Source organism: Oryzias melastigma, linkage group LG15 (assembly GCF_002922805.2).
Source record: "Oryzias melastigma strain HK-1 linkage group LG15, ASM292280v2, whole genome shotgun sequence".
NCBI lineage: Eukaryota > Metazoa > Chordata > Actinopteri > Beloniformes > Adrianichthyidae > Oryzias > Oryzias melastigma.
The window spans coordinates 7,814,260-7,828,471 of record NC_050526.1 but is presented as its reverse complement, the minus strand read 5'-3'; the positions used below and the strand labels follow the sequence as shown (position 1 = coordinate 7,828,471).

General features: G+C 45.5%; 2 protein-coding genes across 3 annotated transcripts in view; one reads left to right on the top strand and one right to left on the bottom strand.

The window, feature by feature from the left end:
* Positions 1-2,236: 2,236 nt before the first annotated feature.
* On the top strand, positions 2,237-4,824 carry nkx6.2 (NK6 homeobox 2). The gene is made up of 3 exons (XM_024296981.1): positions 2,237-2,997; positions 3,363-3,535; positions 3,615-4,824. Exons 1-3 carry the CDS (start codon positions 2,568-2,570, stop codon positions 3,864-3,866), a joined length of 855 nt encoding a protein of 284 aa, XP_024152749.1. The 5' UTR covers positions 2,237-2,567; the 3' UTR covers positions 3,867-4,824.
* Positions 4,825-5,349: 525 nt separating this feature from the next.
* The window catches only part of LOC112161654 (inositol polyphosphate-5-phosphatase A), a 145,962-nt gene continuing 137,099 nt past the window's right edge, over positions 5,350-14,212 (bottom strand). The window contains exons 13-16 of one of the 2 annotated variants that reach the window (XM_024296979.2): positions 12,770-12,881; positions 9,033-9,101; positions 7,008-7,095; positions 5,350-6,721 (exon numbers count right to left, since the gene is read on the bottom strand). In XM_024296979.2, coding sequence (XP_024152747.1) covers positions 7,015-7,095; positions 9,033-9,101; positions 12,770-12,881 — 262 coding nt within the window. In that variant the 3' untranslated portion in view covers positions 5,350-6,721; positions 7,008-7,014. The remainder of the gene's footprint in view (positions 6,722-7,007; positions 7,096-9,032; positions 9,102-12,769; positions 12,882-14,212) is intronic. The other variant, XM_024296978.2, reaches the window with a different exon arrangement.

Sequence of the window (14,212 nt, the reverse complement as noted above, 5' to 3'; positions counted from 1 at the left end):
ATTTTTACAGCAACATGCTAGCTGTTTTAGCTAACTTAAGTTTTTTTTTTGTTTGTTTTTTAGGCTAATTTGGCATTTAGCTAATATTTTAGCTGGCTATCAGCTTCAGTGTTTTTAACTATCAATTTCAGCATCTTCAGCGGCCAAATTCAGCTTACAGCATTCATACTAGCATTATCACAGGTAATGCTATATATCTAGTTCATAATGATGTTAAAAAGTTACAGCTGTAAAGTTTTAAAAATCTGGTTTTAGAGTGTTTAACAAATGTTAATCCTGTTCGGCCCGCGACCAAAGATATGTTTTGGGTGTTGGCCCCTTGTGTGATTGAGTTTCACACCCCTGCTATAGCCCATCCCTCATCCCATTCGTCCTCACAGCACCGACTCCTCGATGAATCTCCTCTAGAACACAAGAGGGAGCCCTCACAGTGCTGCGCGCGGCCGCCAGAGGGCGCTGTTAGCTTATCCATGGAGGCGCAGCTGCCTTTGCGGGAGTGATGCAGATCTACGGGCTGAAGTTTCACGCAGTAATTCACGACAGTGTGGGGATATTTGTGCGTGTGTTCCTAAAGGATAAATTCATGCTGATATTCTATTTAACAGATGTTTCTTTTTCTGCTTTGAGCCCAAAGCTGCTGCTGTGCGTCACCAGAGGCCTCTGACACATCTGCGCTTCTCTTTCATTTAAAATGACATTTAGTTTTTCCCAGAGCAACAGATTACTTCAAATAGAAAATATTAATTCACGCGCATTTCATTTGTTTGTAATAAAATATATTATGTAATTTTAAAACGTTTTAAATGTTCCTGTAATAACCGAGGGCTGTGTGGGCGGCTCGCCGTCATTTCTGCTGCAGTTCATCACACGCCACGAAGAATTATTGTTGGGAATTAATTTGATAGATTTAACATTCATTTTTTGGCAAAGACTTTTTTATTAATTTAATCCCGGGCCACGTCCATGTCCGTAACAAATCTGAGTTTAAGGGTTTAAACTTTAAATTACCTGTAAATTTAGGAGATAAAAACCCCAATCATTCATTATGTTAAATTGCGATTAAGGTTTTGGGGTGACGGGCTGTTTGGCAGCTCTCATCTCTGGCTGCAGAGGAGCGGGGGAAGAGGCCATCGATCTGCTGCGGAGCGGGTGATCCCCGCCGCCGCCGCAGCTGTCTGCGTGGTCCCCCCGCATCAGCCTGATCATCCCAGAAAGACTTTCAAAACAGGACGACCAAATAAATGCGCCTCATCATCAGGGGAAACACGCGGGGATAAATTAGAAGCGGGGGCCCATTTGCAGAATTAGAAAGCGCGCGGTGCTGCGTCACTCCGGCCCGGCGGGGTCTGGAGTGAATCACGGCCACGCACGAACCCTTTTAAAACCCGCAGGCCCCCCCGCGGGGCAAACGAGACGCGGGCTGCATTTGCTGGAGCCTTTCAGGCGCTAACGCGCTCATATTTCACTCTTACAACCTCCTCACACCTCCATAAAATATTACTGCACTCAGAGTGATGAGCGCAGGCCCGCCGCGCTCTCACGCGCGCACGCCGCGCGCCTTTAACCAAACCAGCCCGTCACCTGCTTATAATGAACTCACGCGCCTTCTTTACGGACTTTTGTCTTTTTAATGATCGAATTAAAATACTGCAACATTTAGAGTCTAAAACACGCAGGGATGTTATTTTCTAAAAACAATTGTTTTTCTGGAATATTTTTTTTAATCCGATTAGTTTAAAAAGTAAATACAACTTGGAAGAAAACGAATAAAGGATCCGGAGTCATCTTATTTTTTCGCTCTGTTTGCTTTAAATATTTTATCGTTTCAATAAGGAAACAGTGATTTCAGCTCATTAACATGCCCTCTCTTAATAGAGGCTGCTGGTGCGTTCAGGCTCTCCTCTGGAACCACATTCCCCGCAAAAGTGAATATTTATACTTCTCACTCAGGAAAAAGCAATCTATGCCACAAAACATGTCCATGAATGACGTGAAAACTTATTTTAGAAGCTTAAACTGGTTCGGATGTGCAGTGGAGTTCTCAGCCTTTCGGGCCTGAAGTCCAGAATGAGTCCTGACAGCCACGTGCGGCTGGCCGTCATGAGTCGCTCCTCGCAGAAAATCCAATTTCCGACGGCACCTCAAGGCAGCATTCGTCGGCGTCTCGTCCAATCAGAGCGCGGCCTCACTCAACCTCGTCCAATGGGAGGCGCGCGCCTGCAGGTGGCTGCGCTGTTATCAGAGCTTCCCGCCGCGCTCCCGCAGAGACAGACGAGCCTTTAATGGTCCCATCCGAACCCGCATCGCACCGCCAGCAGGACCCGCGCGCGGGACCAATGCTGACACGCCGGCACGCGGACACGCATTCGGGGCTTTGGCCGGACTCCTAACTCCCCAGAGGGAAGAAGTTTCTCCTCCGACCGCCTCCGCCTCTCCGGGATACCTGCGGGAAGCGGGCGTCAGGACCGCCGCCTCCCGCCCTCCTCCGCCCTCCTCCGCCCCGCGCCGCCCCGCGCCTCCGGTTCTCCGTTTTTAGTCCACGCGCGTCCGGCGGTTGATGTCCACCAATGTTAGCGGTGGGGCAGATGGAAGCTAACCGGCAGAGTGCTTTCGTCCTGGGCAGCACCCCGCTGGCGGCGCTGCACAACATGACCGAGATGAAGACGTCTCTGTTCCCGTACGCGCTGCAGCAGAGCCCCGCGGGCTTCAAGGCGCCGCCGCTGTCCGGCCTCAACTCGCAGCTGTCCGGAGGAACCCCGCACGGAATAAGCGACATCCTGGGCAGACCCATCACCACCGCCGGCCAGCTGCTGTCCGGCTTCCCGCGGATAAACGGCCTGGCGACCACGGCGGCCGCCGCGGCGGCGGGGATGTACTTCAGCCCGGCGGTGTCCCGGTACCCGAAGCCGCTGGCCGAGCTGCCGGGGCGCGCGCCCATCTTCTGGCCCGGCGTGATGCAGGGCTCTCCGTGGAGGGACCCGCGGGTCCCCTGTCCCGGTAGGTCCGCTCTTCCAAAATGTTTCCAGATTTCTTTAAACTTAAAAAAATAATAATGTCTATCGGGAAATATCAGAAACACACATCAAAACTCACCAATGAACGTGAATGTTCTATTCCCTTAATTAAAATAAATAAAATTAAAATGTTGTTGTATCATTGTTAAATGTTTTAGTAAATACTTTAAATATTTTTTAATCTTGTGATTCATAATCAACCAATAAGAAACAATAAAACTGTAACCACCATGACGCATTATTTAATGTTTTAATTTCCTTTATTTTGGATTCTTATATGTCATTTCCCCCCCTTTTTTTTGTTAAACCAAATGTTTGAAGAGGACTCCGTTCTGGTCTCGTTTGCAGCTCAGGCCAACATCATGCTGGACAAGGACGGGAAGAAGAAGCACTCCAGACCCACCTTCTCCGGACAGCAGATCTTCGCTCTGGAGAAGACCTTCGAGCAGACCAAATACCTGGCGGGTCCGGAGAGAGCCCGCCTGGCCTACTCCTTAGGCATGACGGAGAGTCAAGTGAAGGTATTGAATTCACACCCGGTCCGGTCCGGTACGGCCCAGCCCGGCCCTGCTGAGCATCTCCCCCCGTCTGTCTCCACAGGTCTGGTTCCAGAACCGGAGGACCAAGTGGCGGAAGAGGCACGCGGCGGAGATGGCCTCCGCCAAGAAGAAGCACGACTCGGAGACGGAGAAGATGAAGGAGAGCTCGGAGAACGAGGACGACGACGAGTACAACAAGCCGCTGGACCCGAACTCTGACGACGAGAAGATCACGAGACTGTTGAAAAAGCACAAGGCCGGCAGCAACCTGGCGCTCATCAGCCCCTGCAGCAACAGCTCGGACACTTTGTGATGCGCCTGCGCCGGAAGGCCGCCGGACTCTTTCACCTGACCTTTCCCACATGCGTCTCTCTGCTCCGGCGGAACCCGAACGGAACCCGAACGGAACCCGGGCGGGCCTTTGGGGGGTTTATGTGCCCCAGAAAGAACTGGGGGCTTTGGAGCGGAGACGCAGCTGCGCGCGCGCGCGCGGAGCCGGGCCTCTCCTCTGGACCTCACACCAACGGAAGGACATTCATTCCGGGAGGACTCTGATAAAACTCAAAAGATCCTGTTCTGTCCGGATCCGCGAGCATCCGATGACATTTCCCTAAAGTAATGCCGTCAATTCCCGCCACCTGTTGCGCTTGTCGTTTATCACCTGTAGAAGCTCCAGGCGGACTGAGGACGCGTTCAGGTTGAAGGTCCGAGTCCGAGACGCATGTTCCAAACAGCAGGTGAAAAGCTTCTGAAGCTCCGATTAACCAGGGTATCCGCCGTCCTCAAAGGCAACACGCGCGTGCTTGGACACGAGCGGACTTCTGCTGACCTGCACGTGTTCACGCAGGTGAGAATGTGTATATATTTTATACAGAATAAGTTATGATGTTTGGAAGCTGGGGGGACGCGGCCCTCTTCCTCCCCGCAGCCCCCATGATGATGATGATGATGATGATGATGATGATGATGATGATGCGCTTTATCCCATCCGAGCTGCTCGGATCTCCGTCCCGCAGAGTAACGCCACGCCACGCATCCCCTTTGATTCACAGAAATGTATAGCAGCCGAACTGAGTGTAAATAACATTTGTAAAGAGAGTGAACAGCCGCTTGTTTAACGTCATCAGCACCGGTCTCTGCCTCGGTGCGCGCACCGAGACAGAGACCAGGAGCTCCGTTCATGTCCTTCTATAAAAGAGAATTATTGCTTCCCGGACGGTTATAGGACGAAAAGAAAAGACTTTGTATAATGAATAAATTATTTAACAAGCTTCTCTGTTTCATTCTGAGCTTTCTTTAAATGTGTGAAGGATTTAATGGCCCGGAGCCGCTCCGATGGACTGACACTTCCGACTTATACTGAAGCATTTTACGAAGTAAAAAAAAAAAAATCATTTAACATTTTTATTAAACGATTAACTAAAAACGCAGTTTGGCCTAAATTTGTTTCTAACAAGTTTTCGTTTTTTGTCATTAAATCCTTTTCATGTTTCCATTTACATTTTTATATTTGGAAAAAAAATTCTCAAGCCTGCTCCCGGGTTATTTTTGTGCAATAATTTGTTAAAAATGCAACAGAGCTGTCACTCTTTCATGAGCTCCTTAATAGTCTGAACAGGGAACCTCCAGACCTGCAGGAACATTTCAGTCTTCAAGTGTAAATTCATGTTTTTGTTTGGAATGTGCAGCATTGTTGACTGAATAATTCCAGCGCTCTCAGACTGTGGAAGAGGCACCAGAACATTTAGCAGACTTTATGAGGAATCTGTGGATTAAAAAAAACAAGGAGGACAAAGTTGAGCTCTAATGTTTTTATTGCTTGAGAACTGCATCAGCTAAAGAGGCCGGCCGTCCAGGAGGGGCTCCAAGAAAATCTCTATGTGCTTTTGATGGAGTGAAGACAAAACAGGAGCTTAAAGCAAACTCAAAATTGTCTACACGTAAAAAAACAAAATGTCCTTTTATTTTGTTTTTCTCCTACTGTTTTTTTAACCTAAAGTCACCAAAGGAGAAAACTAAACGCAGCAACAAGCTCAGAAGAGTTTCCACCTGCTGTGCTCCAGACGGCGGCAGGAATCGGATGAGCTGGCGGCTTGGAACGGTCTGAAAGCTGTAGTGTTGCAGAGGAAGTGATGCAAAAACACAGGAGGAAGTGGAACGGCGGGAAAGCCGAGGCTTTCTCCTCACATTTAGAGTTTCTCTTACAGCTTTAGAATCTACACCTTTACAGACAGACTTAAGGACTCGTTACACAATCACGTCTGTGTGGGATACTTGGCACCGTAATGCAGTAAACAAACATGAAGAAAAAACAAAACCCTTACATTTTAAGGACACCCAAGCCTACCTAACATTCAGAACCATAATCTTATAGAAATAAGTTAGAATAATGGCATTACGTGAGAGAGCTATATAGGCAAACAGATCTTATATAATTTCTTAGATATACTTGCATGGTCTATGGCACTGCTTAAAACATTGCTGACTGTCCCAAACGTCTCCTTCTTCCATCGCTCCAGCAGAAACATTTTGGTAAGAATCATAAATTATCTTTTAAAAGTAAAGCATATAAAAGAAGAAGCCTCCACTGATGTGGCCGTGGTGAAGAGACGGTTCCAACAAGGACCACAGAGTTTGGTCAGAGGACAGAGCGCGATAAAACCAACAACACTTCTATGTTATATACTGTCAAATGTACAAATAACCCTAGTAATCTAGATATACAACTTTTTTTTGCATTGCACTTTTCTGGTCTTTTTTCAACACCTTAAATAATATCTGGAGAGTAGCTTCTATACACAGAGGCCTACCTAAAACGGGCAGTACAAGTATGTAGTAAACCTCCATTAGAGTTTTCTCGCTGAAGCTGCGGAGGGAGAAGAGTGTCCGGTTCTTTTGTTTTCTCTGGGAATTGGGGTTGCGTGGCAACGCGGAGGCCAGCGATGCGTCTGTCCTGGAGCCGGGCCCTCAGGGGTCACAGAGTGTTGAAAACTGAAGGTTTAGGGCGAGGAGGGGTCTGCGCGACTGCGGCTGCGCAGCCCTGCTGACGGAGTTTGGGCTTTCAGTGTAGGCTTGTGCAAATGATGTGTGCGTGAGTGCGTGTGCGTCTGTGATCTTCTCACAGAGGGGCTTCACGGAATATGTTCTCCCCCCTTTGGCAACACCTCCCTGTGGAAGAAACAGAAGCAGGGTTGACTTGTCTGTGCCAGCCGGGCTCACGCAGCTGCAGGACGTTAGTTCAGGAACAGGAAAACAATGCTGCTCCAGCGGGTTAGTCTTAAAATGACTCCAGCATTTTAAGTAGTGAGGTGACAAGTTTTATTCTGCAATAAAACTCTTCAAACAGAGACTTTTGCCTTCAAGCATTTGTGAAAGGTCATGAGGAAACCAAGCAAATCAAAGCAAACATCGGCAAACAGTGGCAAGAATTGGAATAAAAAGAAATCATATTTACCACGAAATCACTGCACCACACAACACTTGTGCTTATTTGCATTAGGTTTACCTGCCCCCGCTGCTATTCGGAAGGACAGGAAGACGGGCTGGCAGGGAGACAGAAACGAACCACAGTGAGAAGAGCCCCCTCCCTCTGCCCCGAGCCCCCCACCACACAAAGGTTAAACTCACAGAGCAGAGCTGTGCATTTTTGGGCCCGCGTGCTAACTACAGCGGGCAGCTTTCAAACAGAGGCAGCTGTGATCGTGGTGAGGCCGCCGGCGGTCTGAGAGCGCCCTCAGTCTGCGTTACGCCGCAGCACGGCTCGGGCGCCTCACATGCTTTCAGCACCTTTCTACCAACATTCATAACTCAAATGTAGTGGAAGTTAAGCAGCTCAGAAGAAGACTAACACAGGAGTCTGCAACCTGAGACACTTTTATCCCTCCATTGTAGATCTTTGTTAGAAGAAAAAGTAACTATTTGAATAAATATGAAGTTAGTTCAGTTTGGGACATTTTCTGATATGCTGCTGCACAAACGTTGCTGTTCAAGGGCAACATTCTTAAAGCACGGAATTACCTTTACGTCTTTAGATAAAAAAAAATATATATATATATATATATATATATATACACTCAACAACAATATTGACATCTTTATATTTAATAGTAAAAGAAGAAAAAAGGATGAAATGATATAAAATGTCATGTTTGACGTTCTTGTGTTTTAAATTCTAGTAAATCTAATGCAGCACCAGGATTTAACACAGGGTGTATTTTATTTTGAAATAAATTTTAGTCCAGTAAGGAAGTTAACTGTAGAAAAATATAAGGCACTTGTGCCAAAGTCAAGGCCCGGGGCCCGGATGCGGCCCTCCAGATCATTTTATTTTATTGTTATTAATGACCCGATGTTATCTTGTTCTTATTTCTAACTTGTATAATTTTGACAAAATATATTTTTATGGAGAGTAAAATATTGAAAGTTAAGGTTTAAATTGAGTCATCATGGAATAATATCCCTGCCTTTTTTAATTCATAGCAATGTTAAAAAGTTACGATTTTAAATATTTAAAAAGTTTTAGAATGTTCAATAAATGTTTATCCTGTTCAACCTAAGGTGTGTTTTGGATTTTGGCCTCTCTTTGCGATTGAGTTTGACACCCCTGATATAACATATTTATAACTCAATTAGGATAAATATTTAAAAGCAGCATTTTATTAAAAAATAGCCACAAAAACAAAAAAAAGTGTATTTTCTAAGCAGTAAAGGGGGACTTGGCGGCTCTAGACGGGTCTTGCTCTGTAACAAACTGGACCAACTGGATCTTTTCATGTTAAAGGTTACAGACTCCTGATCTAACAGACACATGAAGGAAACTTCCTGTTTGAAAGCAGATGTTTGTATTTTATTTGAAATTTACTCCAAACTTCAGTCGATAAGTGAAAACTGTTTTTAGTAATTACATGTTTCTCAGCATTTCTTTTGGCTTCATGTTTTCCATCATGCAAGTTAAAAAGCTGCAGGAGAATGGATCAATACAGAAATAGGATTGGCATATTCTGGGATTAGATTTTCTGTTTGATTTATCAAAATAAAATCCTATTCTTATTGTGCGTGAGATTTTTTTCTTCAGGCCTTTGACTCCGTTAAATAAATAGCTAATGTCAGTTCTTTGAACAAAAATGTAAAGCTATGCAGAAAGTGAAGACATGGATTGACATCATGTCACTTTCTCTCACACACGGCTCCATTGGCCAGCAGAGGGCGCTCTCTCAGGTTAAAGTGAAGCCTTGAAGCTTTGAAGCTTTCATTAACATTAGAGTAAAACCCTGAGAACTTCATCAGGCCTCGTCCTCTGCTGGACTTGAATGTTTTTCGACACAAACTAGCTTCTCATTCAGACATTTTTCCAAATAACCAGCTGAACGTTTTCAAGATGATTGCGATACTTTGATGTTGATACTTGGATGTTCGTTGCTTGGTGCTTTAGACCCTGAAATCACAAAGAGTGGATGTGTGGGCGGAGCCCTGCTGTTACCTTGTGGTCCCCCATGCAGACATTGGCTCCAATGTTATCATACATTATAGACTTCTCTTCATTTTCAGGCTGCAGAGACACAAACCAAACAGTGGGTGATGTAAGTGTGAGGAACAGCATGTTTCATTTGTCACATTCAGATGAGCGGCGCTGAGCGGGGTCAGCAGCACGCCGCCGTGTTTGTACAGTGGTTTATGGCACATGGGTGGAGGAGCGATCAATGCCGGCGCTTCATTGAACACAATTAGCAGGATGAAAATCAAACCTTTCACGGGAAAAGTCAAAGAATACTCTGAAAGTGGAGCGGCTAGATGATAAACAGCACTGAGGGCCATCGTCACTCTGCAGGGCTTGATTACGCTTTCTCATCAGCAACACTTTGACCACAACAGTTCAAAAACGGAGTAGCAGGAGGTAATGAGGAAAACCTGTGAGTGAAGGGTCAAACACAAACATGTTGAAGGTGGAACCTTAAAAAATGATGGACTTTCTGAAATTCTTTCCACTGAAGTCTGAAGCTGCATTCACGCTGCCATGGCAACGAGCGTTCAATGAAGAGACGATGTAACCATGTGTGTGGGCATTTCAGGCTTCCTCGTTCATGTGACCATCTTCAGGCTCTACGAACAAACATGCGGACACTGAACGCACGAGACAGTTAAACCAGCTGAACTTTGACCAATCAGGGGCTCAGGTTTGGTAGTGATGAATGGATGGCGTCCCACGTAAGTCATGGAAGTACCGTTTGGAAATTGATCATGAAGGAGAAATTAATAAATGTGGTTTGTGCCTGGTTGTAATTTGAGGATACCAAGACTTTTTATCTGTGGGAATAGAGCTGTGAATCCGCTTCACCTCCAGTTCACACCACACGCATATGTATTCATGACGGTCGACAGGCACTTCTGCTCAGCTGTGGGTATTTACAGCTTCTACAATTAATTTGACATTGTCCATCTTGACCTGTCGCCAACTCTGTTTTTAGACATCCTAAACCACCCACCCCCGCCCTGTAGTCTATCTGTGTGAGTCTCAGTGTCTGTGTGTGCGTTGTTATTTGTGTGTGGGGCATTGTTTGTATGTTTACTGTATTTTCATCTCTACAGTCAGATTAGACACAAAAATATGATCACATTTGTCATTCACGCTATTTTATTGTAAAAATTGGTTATATTTTGATAATAAACTGGATTTTCTTGTAACTTCCTAAATCGCGGCTCGCGCAAAAGTAGACCAGACAGCGAAACGATCGCTGCTCTGGACAAGCCTTCCGCGGAGGACTGGTGTGTGAACCCCAGCATAGATTAACAAGGGCGCAAAGCGGCCTCCGTTCCACGCCGCTTCCGACCTATAGTGTGAACCAGGAGTAACGAGATGTTTTTTCTCATTTTTCTAACAGAAAATGAACAACATAACACACTGCCAACAAGTGGCTCTGTTACAGCTATGCAGGTGCAGCCAGGTGTGTCCAGCTTTGGCAAATCACAGCACACTACCAAAGTCCAGGCCCGGGGGCCGGATCCGGCCCTCCGGGTAATTCTGTCCGGAACTCCAGATCATTTCACTTTATTGTTATTAATGACCCGATGTTATCTTGTTCTTATTTCTAACTTCAATAATTTTGACTAAATATATTTTATGGAGAGTAAAATATTGAAAGTTATTTATGGTTTAAGTTGATTTATTCTGGAATAATATTCCTGCCTTTTTATTATTCACAATTATGGTCAAATGTAGTTTTAGAGTGTTCAGTAAATGTTTATCCCGTTCGGCCCGTGACCTAAGGTGTGTTTTGGATTTTGGGCCCGTATGATTGAGTTTGACACCTCTATCATGGAAAGAAGGAAACGTTTGTCCTTCCTCGTTGAAACAAACATTTTCGACTCCAGCAGATATGGAGAAGGCTGAATGTAGACTTCAAAGTTTGACAAACATTTTGAATATTTTAAACTGGAGGGGGGGCACACAGAGGCTTAAGATACCCCCCCCATCAGTCCCTGTATAGGAAAGCTGAGCTCCTGTCTGAGAGAATCCTGTTTCTGCTCCCGTTCTCTGTATGCTCGCTCACATGAGTCTGCAGGCTGGAGAATAAATCACAAATGTCTGGTTGAACTAAAGATTTTTTAAACACCCCCACTCCCCCGCACACACACACATGCACAGATCTGCTCTCCTGCTTCAGAAGAAAGAGACAAAGAGCCTGAGAATGAACCATAAAGTAAATTCTAAATTAACTTCAGACCAATCCGGCGGTGGAGGGGGTCAGCACACGCCGCGCCTCCACCTCACTACCTTTTCTACGCGCTGCCAAGCCTCCATTCGTCTAGCGGGCGGCCCGCGCCGCTGCCTCCTGCAGCCCGGGATACATTCATCAAACACACACTTGATAATTTACAAAGGCGGCATAAAATTGTGGATTTTCGGGCTGCATAATCTTTAGACAGATAAACAAATTACCCCGGGCCCTCTGGCAGGGGGGAGCGCTCGCTCGGCTAAACATTCATTACCGGCGCTCCCGGAGCTGGTGCTGCGCCGCACAGCCAGCGGGCAACCTTTGGCGTGTTAGGGCTCGGCAAGCAGAAAATAACATGATGGCAAGTTAACCGAGCGTGCCATGATAAATGACGCCACGCGCCAGGCTGTTTACAGGCCCATGTCTCAACAATCTGTAACGCTCCGAGCCAGAGAGCGCGCTCAGTGAATCATCAGCCAATCTGCAGAAGCACTAACTGTCCGGCTCCGTCCCTGCATCACCAGCAATTAGCCTGCACTTCAGGGGGGGAGCAAACACTAAAGTGTGTCTGTGTGGCAAACACACCTTTCATTGGATTGGGTGAAGCTAACTGCACACAAGTACCTTATTATGCTTCATAGACAGACTTTCTCCACGCTCTGATGCTTTGGTCAGCAAAGCTGGTTAATCAGGACGGGAAGTCTCGTTTGCAGAAGACAAAAGGAGACGAACTTCCTGAGCAGTGGGGGCCGCTACTGTGCACAACACAGCTGCACTGCTTTGCACACATTAACAAATGAAAGGCAGCAGGAAAAACAGGCAACACTTCAGAGAAAACTCACCGGAGCTCCAGTGTTGAAGTTCTTAGATTTACTGTCACTTTTTAACCGTGAACATGATAATTCCAGGAGAAAAGCTGCTCGACGAACCGCTTTTCTTCCAACTTCTCTCATCAGCCAAATAAAAATGTTACCAAAGTAAAAAAGTTTATTAATACTTTCAACTTTCTTTTTATCGTTTCTCCCTCTTGGCTTTCAGTTCTTTGTTTTCAGTTTCATTTCAGATCTTTGAGTTTTTGCAGCTGAGCTGATCCAAATTTCACACGGGGGCGGGGCTTTGAGCTCATTGGCTACTGGGGCATGTTTGTGTGGTAACAGTAACTTTTGGTAATAGTTTTAGTTTTTATTTTTCAAGTTTTAAATGTACTTTTTTCCCCTAAAATTTTCAATATTTTTTTTAAGTTTTCAATATAATTTTGTTAAATGTTGATTTTTTTTAACATATTTTCAATACTTCCTTCAAATTGTCAATGTGTTTTTACATATTTGTAACTGCTTTCACATTTTCAATTTTTTTTCCACATCTACAATCCCTGTTTTTCATCTTTCAATCTGTTTTTTCGTTCACTTGAAGCGGATCCTGATTTGACCCCATACATCAAACTCACAGGTCAAACTGAAACAGAATCATTGCTGTTTTTGTGGCTTGTGACGGTCCGGCTCACCTTCAAGAACAGGTCTCTGGCAGACGGAGACATGAGGATTCGGTCGCACCACGCGGGGCATCTGGTGTTCATGTACTCCTTCCCCTGATTGCTGTCTTCACTGTACGGATAACTGAAACCACAGCAGCAGAATGGTCAGCCAGGAGATAGAAAACTACATTTTAGTGACATCAGAGACTCTGAACTTTAAATGGCAGAATGACGGACTGCGATAGCGGCGCGAGCCAAGAAATGATGAATTAAAAAGGAGAGATGAGTAATAAATGTGAGATCTCAGACAGAGATCTAAATGTTTTCCCAAGAAAACAGGAGGTCCATTAATACGACCAATCATCTGAGTAATCTCCAGAATCAACATGCATGGATGGCTCGATCGCAGCGGCGGCCTGCTGCCAGCCGTGCAGGCTGTGTGCGAGCTGCCGAGGGAGAGCATAAAACAGAAAGGAGTGTGACTGAGATGAAGCGGGACGTTCAGTTGCCCATGTGCAGAGCTACATCCCTACACGCTCATCAAAAACAGATTAGGCGCCGCAGCAAATGGCCATGAGAGATGGTATCCAGGAACAGCCGGGGACAATCGCATGATTTAAGCCGCAGCAGGGATGGATGCGGGCGGCGAGCCTTCCAGCCGACGCACATTTACATTGTTGAGAATTCAATTTGCCCCTTCGGCTCTTCAAACTGCTTCAGATTTGCACGCCACCAATCCAATTTGTTTGTCTGTGCTCATCAGGATGTAACACCAGGCTTACATTCTGTAATACCAATCCAATTTGCTCCTTCAGTGCCACGCGTGCTAACTGTAGCAGCACACAAAGTGGCTCTTCTCTGAGGATGAGAGGCCCTAATGGCAAAATAAACACACACGTGCACACACACCCCCTCACACACACACTCCGCAGGCTTTTGATTCATCGCACTTGCCAAGCCCTGATAGCTTAATTGGACTTTATGCTACAGCAGATTACACATTTGATTGGTTTCTTTCACCGTTTGTGCATTTACATCCCCATTCCCACAGACACGGCAAACACACTTGTTCTCGTGGATCAGTATTGTATTTATGTCCTGCTGCACCTAATTACAGCTAATTTCATCTCCTCACCCCCCCACAGAGGGGGGTGCGGCTGACTCTTAGTCTGTTTCTGCAGAATAGAACCTGAGATTTCTCTGGTTCCTTATAAAAGCATGTGGGTACAAAAGTAATCTATTAATATGTTAAAAAAGGCAAATGTAAATATTATGTACATCTATGAAAAAACAATAAAGAAGTGTTGTTGTGAGGACAGAATAGTGAATAGTTTTTTAACAATTTAAATAATTAAAATAGGAAAAAATGTGATTTCAGAATCAATATTTTTAAGAAAAATAAAAGTTATTTAGGGCTGCACGGTGGCGCAGTGGTTAGCGCTCTTGCCTCACAGCGAGAAGGCCCCGGTTCGA

What these genes read in the sequence shown, in the direction of transcription:
- nkx6.2 (XM_024296981.1), top strand. Translation starts at nt 2,568, where the DNA reads ATGTTAGCGGTGGGGCAGATGGAAGCTAACCGGCAGAGTGCTTTCGTC. An exon ending in CCCGCGGGTCCCCTGTCCCG is followed by an intron (nt 2,998 to 3,362) that starts GTAGGTCCGCTC and finishes TCTCGTTTGCAG; the next exon opens with CTCAGGCCAACATCATGCTG. An exon ending in TGACGGAGAGTCAAGTGAAG is followed by an intron (nt 3,536 to 3,614) that starts GTATTGAATTCA and finishes CTGTCTCCACAG; the next exon opens with GTCTGGTTCCAGAACCGGAG.